General features: G+C 34.5%; 1 protein-coding gene across 1 annotated transcript in view; it reads left to right on the forward strand.

The window, feature by feature from the left end:
* The window catches only part of STK17B (serine/threonine kinase 17b), a 30,872-nt gene extending 16,455 nt beyond the window's left edge, over nucleotides 1–14,417 (forward strand). Inside the window, exons 4-8 of the mRNA XM_059168543.1 lie at nucleotides 3,683–3,827; nucleotides 5,582–5,708; nucleotides 7,340–7,388; nucleotides 8,544–8,723; nucleotides 10,734–14,417. Coding sequence (XP_059024526.1) covers nucleotides 3,683–3,827; nucleotides 5,582–5,708; nucleotides 7,340–7,388; nucleotides 8,544–8,723; nucleotides 10,734–11,016 — 784 coding nt within the window. The 3' untranslated portion in view covers nucleotides 11,017–14,417. The remainder of the gene's footprint in view (nucleotides 1–3,682; nucleotides 3,828–5,581; nucleotides 5,709–7,339; nucleotides 7,389–8,543; nucleotides 8,724–10,733) is intronic.
* The last annotated feature ends 1,726 nt before the right edge of the window (nucleotides 14,418–16,143 follow it).

Raw genomic sequence — 16,143 nt, forward strand, 5'->3', positions numbered from 1 at the left:
TGTGACAAGAACTTGTAAAGATCTCTGTTGATAAAATACTAGAAGGACATACTGTATATTCGAATATTCTCATACATACACAAAAACTAAACAGCAGACACACATGGGGCGCCTGGGTGGCTCAGTTGGTTAAGTGTCTGCCTTCAGCTCAGGTCATGATCCCAGGGTCTTGGGATCAAGCCCTGCATCAGGCTCCCTGCTCAGCAGGGGAGTCTGCTTCTCCCTCTCCCTCTGCCCTTCTTGTGCTCTGTCTCTCTCACAAATAAATAAATAAAATCTTTAAAAAAACAAGCAAACAAAAAACAGCTCACAAAAACACTGAATGACAACACAACATTTGGGGGATGTTGTACAATAAGTGAATTTTCATTGCTTTATAGCATAGAAAGTTGATGAGTTTTTGTGCGAAACTATCTGATGGATAAATAGAATTGAAATCATTTACATATTTTGTCCATCTACTTGAAAAACACATCGAAGGTGGCTTGTTTTAACAAAGCAACTGCTTGTCTACAACTCACTACTTCTGGTTTCTGCTAACTTCTGCAGTTTGCTTCTTGTGTTATCTGTTCTTTCCCTCCTCTTAGCTCCTCCTGATTTTCCATTTTCCATAGCTCTACCTACATCCCTCTTTTATGGGAAAAATGGCAATCCTACAAAAGACTTTGGTCAGCTTGCCAAACTGAAAAAGAAGAGACAGTCTGGTTGGCTGGCATTCATAATATTTGTTTGATTTTTTTTTTAATTTAAACAAACAACCCTTAGGATACTTTTCCTGGTTATAAAAGTAAAATCTATGTATTGTGTTAAATTTAGAGGATGTAGAAAATAGAAATCATATGTAAATTGTGGTTACTCTTATGGCATATTCCTGTAGTTTAAGATTATTCTTATTTTTTAAAATAAAATTGTGAGTTTGGGAGTACTCTATTGTAACTATTTTTTTCACTTAAGAATATATTATGTGCATTTTTATAGGTATGATATAATGTTTCTAAAGATGAATTTTCATTTAGGAAGGACTTTCTAAATTGCCTTTAAAAATCTGGGTAAGAAGCCCCAGATTCAGAAAGGCTAGATGTTTGCTAGGCTTGGAATTAAAATTTGTTGACTCATTATAATAATAATTAATATTTACTGAGTATTTACCATGTGTCAGACACTGTGATAAATATTTATATATCTGCTTTGATCTCTAAAACTTCTATTGTGTCCAATAATTTATATGGCCTAATTTAATTCTTATAGCAATCCAGTGAAGCAGAAGCTATCACTATTCATCATGTATTATTGTATTACAGTAAAGGAAACAGAGGCAACATTTTGTCCTAATTTATGCAGCTAGTTAGCAGCAGAGCCAGAGTGGAATCCAGGCAGTCTTGAATTTCAGGAGGTACCCCTGTAAGCAGCCTCCTATCTTACCTCATACATCCCAGGCACCAGAGAGAGCTTTACATTCTTTTTCTTAGCTTTTCTTATATTTTTTGACTTTTTGAATTAGTGGAGAGTTCTGGCTAGTTGAATTAAATTTAGTGAATGTGTGCTACATGGACTGAATTTTGTATTGGCAGAAAGGAGAAGACCGCATGTATGAGCAGCTCAAGTCAGTCACTGGGTTCTTGAAAACCATCCTTCCTCCATGTTCTAATCCTTCAGTCATTCTGCTCCATCTCACTTTTATACCCTGGATTTTCATATCTTAGTAGGGGATATAAATCCATATTTTATACAGTTTTCTTATATTTCAAATTATTTGATTCTTAGCAAATAATTCTTGTTGAGCAAAAACTCGTTCTAAGAACCTAAGCATCATCCCTTCATTTTATTTGCTTATGATTACATTAGTAATATTATCTGAAGTATCTTTGCAGGAATATTTAGACCACTTTCTGTTTTAAGAGGGTTTGTTTCATTCAAACTAAATAGTGTAACCAGAAAGGGAGGGGTAAGGGTGTCACTGGCAGCCTGGCCTGGGAAGTCCCTCTTCCCTCAGGTGACTGAGCAGGGCTGTGACAAGTAAATATCTGACCTGCAGACCACCAAGGGTAATCTGTATATAACGATTCATAAAGATTAATTTATTTTTTTGTAGGTGAACATGAATTTCTAATATTGTCTTCCTATATGTTATTTTCAAGTTCAGTTCTAAAACTATAAATTTTATAGCAAACTAACCTTTTAATTCTGAAATTGTCTTTACTGTCATACCTTGAGACAGGTACAAGTTTTTTATGAATTTTCTTAGAGTTTCAGGAGTTTGGGGAATTTGAAGTGTAAGTATAATTGGAGTTTTCACAAGTATCCCTTACCAGCTGGGCCATACAGTCTTCTCTGGAATATGGTAAAGTGCAAGGCAGCAAATCTCTGCAGCCTCTCACTGGCACAGATTGGTGGAGACGGCTCAGTTACCAGTTCCGTCTGCGATGTGACGGGCCAGTGCTGCCACTTTCAGGATAGGGCTCAAACTGACCGCCATTACCATTTCTTCTTATACCTCCTAATACACATGACCTGCTTCTCCTCATGTCAGTCAGTGAGACTTCTGAGTTTCAGTTTCAGCCACTCTGAAGAAAGACTGTCTATTCCTTCCTTCCTTCATTCATTCAACAGACTTTTACTGAACACCTTCTACCTGCCAGACACTCTCCTGTTTTACCACATAGAACATGCTTTACTTGAGATATTCTTAAACATACCTTATAAATTTATTGAGTGACCTCCCAGATTTTTTTTGCATTTTTTAGATTTTATCCTCAGGGGAAAAAAATTCTGTTGAATTCAGTGATTTTTATTTAGTTTTACAGATGGGAAAAGCCAAGTAAGTGGCTGATCCTAAGTTTTATTGCTGGTAAATAGCAGATTTGGGATTTATATTTATATTATTTGATTCTAAACCTAGGGACTTTTTTCTGTGCCTTTGTCAACATTCTTTAGATTTTCAATTCTTTTAAAAAAATAATAAAAGATTTGTGAAGCTGCAATACAGGGTATTGGTTAAGACTGCAGATTTTCTTTTTTATTTTTTTCAGTGTTCCAAAATTTATTGTTTATGTACCACACCCAGTGCTCCATGCATCACACCCAGGCTCACCTACCCCCCCCACCCTCCTTCCCTCCAAAACCCTCAGTTTGTTTCTCAGAGTCCACAGTCTCTCGTGGTTTGTCTCCCAAGAATGCAGATTTTCACCCATATCATACAGCTTTAGACTCTAGTTGCCCATTTACCATGTGACCTTGTACAAGTAGCTTAACTTCTTTGTACTTGTTTCTTCATCAGTAAAATGGGAGTAATAGCCAACTACCCCACATGGTTGTCATGAGAATCGAGATGGTATTTATCTCTCTATAAACGAATAAAATGAAGAGCCAGAGCTGAGTTCAGTGTTAGCTGTTATTTTTATTGCATCATTAAAGCAGTCATAATATTCTTGAATTATAAAGCAATTCAATTTTATTATCTATACAAGGATTGGTACTCAAAATTTCAAATACTCTTGTCGTTTACTTTCTTCCTTAAAGATCTCTCCCGCCGCCCTTTCCCCCAGTTTCGTAAGTGTCTGCATCTGTACAGAGAGACTAAAGTTCCGATAGTTTTGTCTTTTACGTAACAGTTACACAGTATTTAAAAGTCATTTTTAGGTCAATGATTTTTCAAGTTTCTATTATTTGAATTTTATTTCAGTGCTGCAGGTGGAGAAATCTTCAACTTGTGTTTACCTGAGCTGGCTGAAATGGTTTCTGAGAATGACATTATCAGACTCATTAAACAAATACTTGAAGGAGTTTGTTATCTACATCAGAATAACATTGTACACCTTGACTTAAAGGTAATGTAACATATGATTCTGAGGAACACAACGTCTTTGCTCCTTCTGCTCTCGGGGCGCGAAACTGCAAGCTGGGCTGGCTCGGGAACCACGGCCGGTGGCGCCGCTCTGTACCGGGGGGCTGCTCTTTGTTTGCCCGTGGGCCGCACGGACTGACATGTGTATTGGCAGAGAGGAGGAGACCTTATGTGTGAGCAGCACGGAGTAATCACTGTGTTCTTAAAAACCGCCATCCCCCCATGTTCCGGTGCTTGAGTCATTCCGTGCCATCTCACTCTTCCACCCCGGGTTTTCTCATCTGCTTCTAAATACTCTAGTCGGAGTTCCATCTCTGAGGATAACCTCCTGCTAGTCCTTGTTTCTTTGCTCCCTAATGTCCTTTATCTTTACCTCGAGACTTTTAGTCTTTTGGCTCTTTTTATTTTTGGCCCCAAGACCATTCAGGCCACTTACTCCTCAAGCCCTGAAATACCACTTAAACTTACTGTTATATTATTATCCTTTCTCCATATCCTTCCTCTCAGCATCCAAAATTTCAGTCAATGTGTGTCTCATTTTTTGAACATTGGACTCTTCTCTTTCTATACACTTTTCCTGCTGCATGATCCGTTGTCCTTTACTATGGCTTTCACGGTAATGATGATTTCCAGTTCTCCTACCTGTAGCCAAGACTTCTTTCATAAACTGCACATAGATGCCATTGGGATATCTTATAGAGACTTTAAAATGTACATATGTCAAATAAGACTTTTCATCTTACCCCATTTTCAAAAGAAAAAGAAAATCTGTTCATCTGTGTTGGTTACCCCCCCCCCCCCCCCCATTGAGGAAAGGTATATTTACCTTAGACCTTACAGGACAAACAGGAGCATGTTTTTTTCTAAGGAGAGTTTTTTCTAAGGAGGATTTTTTCCTAAGAGAACAGTCACATGTATTACATAATACCACATAGCACTTGTAGTCAGGGATGGCAAATAAACTTGGCTTTATATATTCTAAAGCCTGTGGTTGACAACAGTAGACCTAATTACCCTCGCCTCCTCTCTTTTAAGGTGTCTGTGACTTAATAATAAACAAGCATGGGGTTTTCCCAAAGTCAGACTTCTGATTCTTCTCACAGACTTTGGGAGCAGCACCTCGGCAGCTATATGGTTTATGACGGTGGCAGGGAATTTTGTAATAGACCGCAGTCCATTGCTTTATAAAGCAAAGTCACATCGTTCTGAGAACTATGTAGCTGAAGCCTTCCACACTTCCATATCTCTTATTGTCTGAGCTAAAAACCTGGCAACAGTCAGACCCAGAACCATCATACTATACTGGACCATTTTCTGTTTCCAGAAATGTGTAGGTTTTTTATTCCTTCACCTTCTTTCATGCTGTTTCCTAGAGCGCCTTTCTAACTGACACGCTCCTATTTATCCTGTAAGGTCTAACTTAACTCTCATCTCTACAGGAAAAGCTAACAGGCAGAATTGAGAAGTCTTGTCTTTATTACGGAGTATATCTCATGTCAATTAATCAATCCAAATATTCATCTGACTTCTTTTTTGTCTAAACTAATAATCGTCTGAGTGTATTTTTAGCTTTATTTATCATTCGAGTATAAAGCTTTTCCTAAATAAGTAGTTCAGTAAATATTTGGTGAATGACTCAATGAAATGTGTAATAACTAAACAATTTACCTTCGATCTAAGACTAGTATTCTTTTATTGCTGTATATTACTTACCATTTTTTATTGTGCTTTATTTAGCCACAGAATATATTATTGAGCAGCATATACCCTCTTGGAGATATAAAAATTGTAGATTTTGGAATGTCTCGAAAAATAGGGAATGCTTGTGAACTCCGGGAAATCATGGGAACACCAGAATACTTAGGTAAGAATTTCTTTTTATTTTCTACACCATTTTGAAATTTATCAACTAAATGAGACCTCTCTGAAACTATATTTTAGAGCATGTAATTCCAGGATATATTTAGTTCAGGTATTTTAATGCATTGAAAGTGGGTTATGACACATTCAAATGAACTTTAGCGTGCATAGGATTATTTAGACATTCACAATGATTCACAGGACATTGGACATATCAATTCAAAGGTTAATGTTTGTGTGTAAAGGCTTAGTACATAAAGAAGAATGGATGGAGGGGAAATTAGGGAACCGGAGAAAAAGAAAGAGGGGGAAACAGTCAGACGGTCCTTTATTTTATTTGAAGCCTGGCTGTTGGATGCTTTTCGTTTCTACTTCTGTCCTGGTCCCAACTCTGAATCTGTTTACAACATACGTTATCTTCAGTTTTGCAAGAATTGTTAACGGGACTGCTTACTATTTGTTGCTGCTGTGGTAAAAATGTGAGGTTTTGCCTAGGATTGTAAAAGGAGGATTTTGAAGAAAAAGATGCCCAAAAGAGCCCAATATTAGATAATCTAAGGATATTGTACTGTATCAATGAATTAGATCATGCAGATGAAAAAAACTGAGTTCTGTAAAGCAGCACATAAAGTATTTTAAAATATTTATAGTAATAATATTCTTGGGCTTTTTTGTTGTTGCTCTTATGACATTGATATCCCCATGTGAGCATTGAAAAGATAAAACTAAACAGAACAGGTGCTTCTCAACAAGGCAACTGACTTTCCCGAAATGAAAAACCAAGCAAATTACTAACTTTTGAGTGCTAATAGGGGCTATAGTGTCCTAGAATAAAGGATTGTAATTATAGATAACACAGCTCACAGAAGTATGTGTCAGGTTGTAGATTGTGTGACAGACAGAGACTGACAAATATATATGACTCAAAGTCTTTATTAATAAAAATGTTAGGTTTTAGGAAACGATTTCTCTTTGGAGAAATTATGAAACCATACTGCGAGACAAGAAAGTTATTATTCAAGCACAAATTCTAGTTTGGACTCAACTATTTTGGAATTTGTGATAATGTTACAAAATATAGAAAATTTATTTTGCACTTAGAAAGCTGGCAGGGAAGGAAAAGATGGGAAATTAATTGCATAGGAATTTATATTTTTGATAGTTTAAGAGGAATATTTGATCTACTTGAAAATTTAAAGCACTTCTAGGAAGCATAATTTGCTCATTATGTTGTTATAGATACATATGATTTTCTTTATCCTGAAAAGAAAAACTTAAATTAGTATGATAAAATAACATTAACTCTTAACATAGAGTAATAAAACTAAAATTTTTAAATTCTAGTGTCTAAAATTTTACTTCTTCCTAATTGTTTTTCCTAAGATTGATCTTAATGATTAAAAAAGAAACCTACATAGCTAGCTACTGGTTACTCCAAAAGTGTTATTTGTACCATTTGACTATATAATTTTCTCAACATTAGATATGTTTAAATGTCTAATCACAGGATAATTAATTGTATGCTAAATTTCTATTAAAATTTGATATTAATAGTTCTTTAAAATTAAAACCAGTTTTAATTTATTATAAAATGGTTTTCAGGTTTTTAATTTTGAATTTTATTTTTTGCTTCAGCTCCAGAAATCCTGAACTATGATCCTATTACTACAGCAACAGATATGTGGTAAGGTTTCGCTAGTTACCTAAATGTTTTTGTTATACATTGCTTAATATATATTTTAGGGTTCTTTGATTCCAAATGAAAATAATAAGGTTTTCTGTAAAAGGTTGTTTTCAAGTATCATTAGTATGCCACAAGAAGACATTTATCTGTCCATTCTTTTTAAGTAATACTTTGGCTGTGAGCCAAAGATACAGAAATAAATAGGAAAAAATCCCTTTCCTGAAGGAGTAAAATAAACCAAAGTAGTTGCAGGACTGTGCAGCATGTTCTGTAATAAGGTAATGAGCATAAAGGAGACAGCGGACCAGCCCCACACGGAAAATATCTGATGTAGGTCTAGAAGAACTAGGAAGGTATTTGCTATGCAGAAAACTGAGGTTGGGTTCATGCAGAAGTTTAGTTTTATGAGATGATATCTCTAGGGTATTGTGAATTTTTGTGGCAAGTGAAATGATACTTTGAATGTCAGATATCATAGGGAGTAAAACTGGAATTCCTCCTGGAACTTCAGGCGGGACCGCAGTGGGGGCCGCCTCCCCAGGCCAAGTGAAGAGCTTAGACTTACTCCCTGTGTTCCACGTAACTGGTCAAGGAAAGACCGTCCTTGGCTAAATAAGTGGGAAACACGTACCGTATGTATTTTTTTTCTGCTCCTGAGCACCAGACTGTCATTAATATATTTAAGGCCCTGAAAAGTTTTGCAAAGGAAAAAAAAAAAATCTGCTTGCCCAACTCTGTGTTTTGCCAAACTTGCTGACTCTATTTGCACAGAACTCCTGTTTATGTCTCACAGATCATGACTGTGTCATCGATACCTTTTAGGAAATGCTGCCCTTCAAGCACCTTTGTGTTCTCAGTAACAGGTGTCTGAATGAAGGGCAGACTACAGATACCATGATATATATTTAATACACTGTATTTATAATTATGTAACACAACATGCATTCCCCTCATGTTCTTTTTCTGAGACACACAGACTTTGAGATACCAGTTATTTTAGTTTTAATAATATAGAAAGTTTGAAGAGCAATTTAAGTCTATAGATTAACTGTAGAAGTTTTGAAAAATATGTTAAGTATCAATTTTACTTTATGTAAATATTTTCATATTAACATGCATTCTAAGGTCCCCTCTTGTCCCTTATTTCCTTTTCAGGAATATTGGCATAATAGCATATATGTTGTTAACCCATACATCTCCATTTGTGGGAGAGGATAATCAAGAAACGTACCTCAATATTTCTCAAGTTAATGTAGATTATTCAGAAGAAACTTTTTCATCAGTTTCACAGCTGGCCACAGACTTCATCCAGAGGCTTTTAGTAAAAAATCCAGAGTAAGTTATAACATTAATTTAAGTACTGTTGCAAAATGAATATATGTGTAATAACATAATAGAGTTATTAGAAGTATGCTGTCAAGTTTCAGATAAAATGGGAAGAAAGGTGGTGTAAGAGATCATTAGAACAAATCAGTTACTTCAAACATAAAAAATATGTAAAACGTGTAACTGGAAATTCTGCAGTAAAGAGAAGATTTGTGATTTCTCTCTCAATGTGCTACTAAATCCTGAAGTTCCCTAAAATAATTAAAAGTAGGTTTACAATACACATGGCTGGCTTTGTTGTGAATAATTTGTAGACAAGTAATTATAGTTATTTGGTAAGTATCAATTACCGATTGTCAAATCTTTAAAGGTCAGAGATGCTTTTTGACCACCTGCAAAAAAAGGGACTTGAAACTGTGACTTAGGACTCTTAACTCTCTCATTGGCAACCTCAGAGCAGGAAGAGGAAAAACTGACCTCCCTTTTCTTTACTCAGATCTGCCCCATTTACTTTATTTTTTAAATTTTTTAAATTTTTTTATTGTGTTATGTTAGTCACCATAAAATCCATCATTCCTTTTTGATGCAGTGATCCAAGATTAATTATTTATGTATAACACCAAGTGCTCCCTGGCCTGGCTAAAAAGTTAACACAGAAGCTGGGATATAGTGCCTTGGGCTCCCATCCTGGTTTTGTTACTTGTCAGGTCTTTTATCTCTAACAATTACTTAATTGCCTGGAGGACTCAGTTTCTTATCTGTTTAAGAAAAAAACTCAGGTTTGTTAATTATTTTATTGGCATAATGCAAGTTCAAACAAATTCTCACGGGCCATTTTTTGGACACGAATGCTTATTTAGTAATTGTAGTAAAAATATTGTTTGATTCTGATTATATGCAGTTTTAAGCAGTTTTCATTTTCATTTATAGTTTCTAAAATTTCTAAAATGAACACAATCATTTTCTTATAATAAAAAAGGAACATAATTTCTAAAATGAGCACATTAATTTTTTTGTAATCAGAAAACAATGAAATTAAAATGATCATAAAAAATTAAGTTAAGGAAAGCCTGGGTGGCTCAGTCAGTTAGGCATATGCCTTTGGCTCGGGTCATGATCCAGGATCAAGTCTTGCATCTGGTGGGAGACTGCTTCTCCCTCTGCTTGCTGCTCCCCCTGCTTGTATTCTCTCTCTCTAACTGACAAATAAAATCTTTAAAAAAATGAAGGTATAGCCTCAGGAAGCATATATTCTCATGGAATTGGTGGTTGTGTTAAGGTTGGAGTTCTAGGTATTTTCTGAACTTTTAACATACTGTGATATTTAACCATATTATTTTCAAGAGAGAAAACAAATGTAAAAATTCAAAATATTCGGTAAACATCATTCAAGAGCAGCCTTTATTTTCAAGACTTAGCTGTATTGTTTTTAAGAGCACAATAATAATAGATTATATATTATATATGTTTTCTTTCAGAGTTTTGTATACTCAAGAGATTTCGTAATTTTACTAATTTTTATTTGTGAGGCTAGCATATATTCTCAAGCTTTTTGATTAGCCTCATCCATAAGCTCCATGATATAATGAATTTTTCAGCTGATGTCAATATTAAAGAAACTCTAGGTACTCCAGTCTTTGTATTGTTATTCTCGTCTGTACTATGAGTATGTGTTATTTTCATAATAAATTAAAAAGTTAAGTCTATAGTATATCAAACTGCAGCCATTTCTTTTTTTTTTTTTTTAAGATTTTATTTATTTATTTGACAGACAGAGATTATAAGTAGGCAGAGAGGCAAGCAGAGAGAGGAAGGGAAGCAGGCTACCCGCCGAGCAAAGAGCCCGATATGGGGCTCGATCCCAGGACTCTGGGATCATGACCTTAGCTGAAGGCAGAGGCTTTAACCCACTGAGCCACCTAGGCGCCCCATTTTTTTTTTTTTTTTTTTTAAAGAACTGCAGCCATTTCTAACTTGATATTTTAGTTCTAAATTTTCACTTGATGCTTTCTTTCAAAGGAAAAGACCAACAGCAGAAATCTGCCTGTCTCATTCTTGGCTACAGCAATGGGACTTTGGAAACTTATTTCACCCTGAAGAAACTTCCAGTTCTTCTCAAAGTCAAGATCATTCATTAAGGTCCTCTGAAGACAAAACTTCCAAATCCTCTTGTAATGGAACCTGTAGTGATCGAGAAGACAAAGAGAATATTCCAGAGGATAGCAGCATGGTTTCCAAAAGATTTCGCTTTGATAACTCATTGCCTAATCCCCATGAACTTGTTTCAGATTTGCTGTGTTAGCACTTTTCTCTTTGAGTTATTTGGACTGAATTTGGAATTTGAAATCTACTGCAATGTGAGATTGTAGTTTGTAGCTTCATTTATGGCATGTTTATATTGTAAGTGCACTTTTGCATAGAGGAGTTTAGGGAAGTGTTTTGATGCTAAATTACTAGTAACCAGCATAATTTCATTTCCTGTTCTAAGATACTAACTCTTCAGAGAAGAAATATTTAAATATATGACAAAAAATAGAGTTGTGCATGTGAGTCTACATGTTAATGAAATAATTCAAGTTCAAATGGGTTTATCAAAATGTTTTACAGATAAGGAAAACAGTGATTTGGGTTATATTATGGTTGAAATAAACTGAGCAAAATGAAGGCATTTGAATTTAATAGGTTCTGTAAGGTAAGTCCTATACCATGCCTCTATTGACAAAATTTTGTTAGGATAATAGTGTCAAGGTTAAGAAAAATATGTACTATTTTTAGATGCTCAAGGGATTTTTACATATGAAAATATTTTAATCACAAATATTTTGAAACTGCCTATGATTTCCAGGATATATAGTCTGCTAAATGAGACATGTCCTTTTAACCAGAGCAAAGAGGGAGTGAGAAGAAACCTGATTAGGAACACTCTGTACAAGTTAAAGCAGAAAAAAGAGCAGCGTGGCATCATTTCTTTTTTTTTTTTTTTAACTCAAACGTCTTTTGCCCTCTCTCAACATACTTAATAAGGTCTGAAAGAAGAATTAGATGGTATTCAAGTGTAGAGGATTTTCATATTCCAGAATTTCTGGGTAGAAGATACTTAAACAAAACTGACTGTCCTCTATACTCATGTTTATTAAATTGAGTATAGAAAAAATGCTGCCTGATTTTGGCAACTTACAGAATTTTAGATGTTTTCTGAGTCTTAGGATATACGGCAGTCATTCAGAGTTCTAAAAGTATGTGTAAAAAAAAAAAGTTGCAGCCCAGGAAGACTGTTAACTCAGGACCAGAGTCCGTGACAGCAAGGTGGATGTGATCATAAAACCTGATGACATCGGAGTGCTCATGTAGAGTTCCAGCGAGCCATGAGACTCGGCAGAAGGCAATCTGCCAGGTGGCCTTTAATGGTCTTCTGCTGGGACCAATGTTAGTGAGAGTCTAAGGACAGCGGAATGGCTGATGACCGCTGTGCTAATAGAGGGAAATTTACTCCTTTTTTGGTTATGTTTGATGACTTTGCACCTGGTTACTATTAAAGATTCTGTTATAATATCATGTTAGGATAATTGTAACCTCATGCCCATGTTACTACATTAAAAGACATTATATTTTGACCAAAAAGAAATTCTCGAGCTCCCCCCGCCTGTGAGTTATTTAAACCTTTAACTTTCTGAAATTTGGTTAAGATTCCAAATAACTTGAAACTTTTTTTTAAAGTCATTTGGCTAAATGGGTGACTTCCTTTTAAATCTTCAGCATTTCTTAAAGGAAAAGTTATTTCTACTTGTGTGTGCATATGTGTATATGTATAGGCTATGTATTTATGTATAGATGGATAAAATATAGTCTTTAGACAACTTTCTCTTAGAGAGTCTTTGCTCTACTATGTTGTGTTCAACTCAGGTGCCAAAGGAGCTCTCTTCTTAAGGATATGTAAATATACATTTAAATTCCTTAAGAAATAGTTTGTTGGTTCAATAAACTAGCCATTGCAGAAGCTAAATTGGGCTCTTGTATATCTAAAACTGATGAGTTTTTTCTAAATTTTTGATTATCCATTTCTTTGCCTTCCATATTAAGCTATTGCAGGTAAAGCTTGGTAAGCCATTGGTGAAAGGATTTTTATAAAAGATATTTTATTTTTAAATTTTTAGAGGAATTATGGCTTGGCAAAAATAAAAAATAAAGAAAAAAATAAATGTTTGCATTTTAAATTATAAGCTAATTCTTAAAAAAATATTTTATACCAGTTTTCTTTTAGTCTGAAGAATCTTAAAATAGTTCATGTTGGCCCTTAGTTAACAGAATACACAAAGTTGTAAATTTCCATGCCTTTTTTCCTAATAATTTTTATTGTAAAAAAGTAACAAATAGTTGCACAAACAGTATAAAAATTCATTTTTTTGTAAAAGTGAGTTTAAATATTTTCACTGTTTGAAATGTGAAAATTAAATGAGTATTTAGAGAGAAGTTGTTAACAAATGACTCAATTTCTTTTCTCCCAAGATTGGAAAAAATGTATCTATCAAAAGTAGATGATATATCTCATTAAAGTAGGAATCTTAGCCCCTGAGGTGAGCAGATGTCCTAACACTTAAACACATCTGAAAATTAATGTTAAATTGTGATGAGTTTATAAAGTTTAATAACTTTGCCTTTTGGTTAGACAGGATTAAAAAATATAGATGACAGTTAAAATTGTCATTTTAATTTTTTTCTCCACAAAGTTTATTCTGAGCAGTAAAATTATAGTGGCACTTTAAAGACATAAGCAGTATGTGTTCTGCAGTCTATAATGAAATAAGGCACCTGTGTCAGAATGTGTATCAATACATTGCTTCCTTTAAAGAAAGTCTTGTTACTAAAAAAAGTCAGCTGATTAATGATATAATTGATTGTCATTCTGGCACAAGTTCTTTCATTTGCGATGAGTTGCTAATAGCTCATGGACCATATTTGGAATAGCATTGCTCTAAGCAACATTTATAAATTGATATTTTATAACTGTTTACATTTCTTCTGTTTATTTTTGAATTTTCCATTTTTGTATCTGTCTTGGAAACTTGTCTTTATTCATTGTTGTATAAACAACTGTACTTTAATTTCAAATTGTATTAAAATCAGGTTATCTGACTTCCCATTTGGAGAAATAGTATCAATTTATAATTTTATAAGAGTTTAGAGAATTTTAAATTCTAATTGGAAATTTTACACAAATTATAACTGCCCCCATCTTTCATTAAATAATCATGTTGCTTAAGAATATTGACTGACATTATTATGAATACCCCAGTTTAAAAAAAAAAACATATCAACTTAATGATCCTTTTGGTTAAAAATTAAAAAGCACTTTTTTTGGTCTGTGATTGTCTTTTGCTTTAAAGTATTTCTAAGTTTGTTTTTCTTAAAAGCACACCTCCTCGGGCCTGAAGGTACTAGCCTTGACACATGTCATTTTGAACTCCCTTTTTAGTACATATCTGTTTATTAGATCCTGTCTGTTAAAAAGCCTCATAAGTTTGAAAACAAGTCTATTCTGTGGTAATGCTAGATATTTTCAGAAAATGTCAGTAAATGGCAGTGTGTACTACATGTTGCATAAGGATGAACAAGGGATTTTTATTTACCTACAAATGAGTGAACTGTTTCTGTTGGGGTTTTTGTTTTTGTTTTTAGTTTAAATAAATTGAATTTTTAAAAAGATGAATAAGGAATTCTTAAAGAATTTATAATCTGATTATGGACTAATCAGTTCATATAACATACTGTAGTTATATCCTATAAAGTTCCCATAAACAGTGAATACTCAAACATTGTTAGAGGAAATACAGGGTTAAGTTCCTACAAGTTTCTGTTTATAACATTTTTGCCAGCTAATCAATACATGACCTTGTTTTATGTAGCTTCTGTTTAAAGGGATCTTATTCAATATATATTGTTGATTCACTACCATTAACCTCACACCAACAGCACCATAACTCATGCCTGAATGAAGCTTATCTAACAACACCTCTTTTCTACATAAGGCACATTACAGCCCTGTGCGTAGGAACAGAATTACACAGCAATTAAAAATTATGATTTGGGGCTATTTTAAACAAATCTCTAACAAAAAGCACAAAAATGCAGAAAATGTGACATTAAATAGACCGCAAAATGGACATTTGTCTTACAGTATGAGAACCAAAACAAGACTCAGCATCACTTTGCTCAACCTAAGACAGGAAAGTGTCCAGCATCTCATTTTTTTTTTAACACTGCGATCATGTCTGCAAATGACCGTGAAAGCACTATCATGTTAATTTTGGGGTTGCAAATAAATTTAAGCAAGTAAGTTCACAAGCATGGAATTAATGAATGAAGAAGGTCAACTCTACATGCCCAAATCATCATGTAAAAAGTCTGAAGTGTGATAATGAAAAGGTGTGCACAACTTAACAGAGTCTGTAGGGAGAAGAAATTGTAATGTGTTGGACTTTCTTAATTGTGAGCACTTTCTTCTCAGGTTCCATATTTTCTTTTTCTGACACAATGACATTCCCCAGTTTTTCTCTTTAGACTCAATTTTCCTCCTGGACACTGAGGTCATACATATTATCGTTACTGGATGTAAGAATACTCAAATGTAAAATAGCTCTAAGTAAAATCAGGATCATATTCTCCCTCTTTGGATCACCTCCTCACCCAAACTTTCTGGCTTCACGTTACCTCCCTTAGTTAATACAGCACTATTTACACATCACAAACGGGTTTCTCTAGGTATCATTCTAAAAATTTTGTGTTCTTACTGGACCTCTTCCAATAGACATTAATTTCTTTAAGCTTTTCAAAATTTATTTAAGCAATCTCTACACCCGGTGTGGGGCTCAAACTCATGACCATGAAATAAAGTTGCTGGCTCTTTTGTCACCAGCCAGGCACTCCCTAATAGTCATTAATATCTATCAAATCTTTTTTGTATCTTATAGTTATTTTCTCTTGAAAATGACTCATATACATTCATCTAAATCTAGACTGTTTAGACATCTAGAAGAGATCTGCAAAACCTTTTCTATAAAGGGTCGATTATTAAATACTGTAGACTTTGCAGGCCAGTGTTTTTTCACAACTACTCAGTTTTGCTTCTAGAGCATGAAAACAGTCATAGCAGCATATGCAAACAAATGGGTGGGCCAATCCAACCTGATCTATAAAAACAGATGATGAACTACATTTAGTTCTTGACCCCAATGTAGAGTATCACATTAATTATCTTAGCTCTATCTAGCATGATTAAAATGGGAGGAGAGCCAGAAAGACACAGCAAAGTGAGCCTTGTCTGCATTCACTTTGTCTAGCAAGCAGATGTCCCAAGAGGAAGAGAACAGAGTAGTCATTGGGTCATTGGCAATAGAAGTTTACTAGAATATCGAGTTTGCAACTCGCTGAG

This window comes from Mustela lutreola, chromosome 3 (genome assembly GCF_030435805.1).
Source record: "Mustela lutreola isolate mMusLut2 chromosome 3, mMusLut2.pri, whole genome shotgun sequence".
Lineage (NCBI taxonomy): Eukaryota > Metazoa > Chordata > Mammalia > Carnivora > Mustelidae > Mustela > Mustela lutreola.